The sequence below is a fragment of the Monoraphidium neglectum genome, assembly GCF_000611645.1.
Source record: "Monoraphidium neglectum strain SAG 48.87 unplaced genomic scaffold scaffold04154, whole genome shotgun sequence".
NCBI classification, from domain to species: domain Eukaryota; kingdom Viridiplantae; phylum Chlorophyta; class Chlorophyceae; order Sphaeropleales; family Selenastraceae; genus Monoraphidium; species Monoraphidium neglectum.
Window position 1 is genome coordinate 5901 of NW_014009475.1, and position 596 is coordinate 6496.

Genomic DNA, 596 nt, shown 5'->3' on the forward strand with positions numbered 1-596 from the left:
CCCCGGCCCCTACCCCTGCGGCTGTCGCACCACCCCCGGCAAAGCCGTCGCCGTCGGAGTCGCGCACGGCGCAGCTGCGGTCGCTGCTGGACTTCAAGGCTGCGGTCGACAAGCAAGGGGCGCTGGCCTGGTCGGCTGAGAAGGGCGCCAACGCCGGGTACTGCGGCTTCACCGGCGTCACGTGCGACACACAGGGCAACGTGACCAAGATTGAACTGAGTTTCCCGGACGAGCTGAGGGGGACACTGCCCCCTGCGAGTGTCTTCAAAGGCCTGACAGCGCTGACAGTGATTAGCCTGGGCTCCACCAGCGTCACCGGGACCCTGCCCTCAGACTGGGGCACCCTGGCCCAGCTGGAGGACATCAGGATCATCTTCCATCCCCGCATCACGGGCCCACTCCCCGACAGCTGGGCAGGGCTGACGCGCCTCAAGGTCCTCCACCTCTTGTAAGTCCATTCAATAGCTCCAGCAGACGCTGCGGGCATCGGGCGGGCACAAAGGTTTTGGCATGCAGCTGCCACAGGGGACGGGCGTGGAGTTGATCATAGGGTTGAACCAGCCATGATGCGGCGGGGCAGAGGGGGGGGGAAGGAT

The 596-nt window shown here is 65.9% G+C and overlaps 1 protein-coding gene across 1 annotated transcript; it reads left to right on the top strand.

The window, feature by feature from the left end:
- Positions 1–44: 44 nt before the first annotated feature.
- On the top strand, positions 45–452 carry MNEG_13950 (hypothetical protein; the record flags this gene model as incomplete). The annotated part of the gene is made up of 1 exon (XM_014037578.1): positions 45–452. A coding segment is annotated over one exon (408 nt), but the record flags the coding sequence as incomplete, so codon positions are not given.
- Between the last annotated feature and the right edge of the window lie 144 nt (positions 453–596).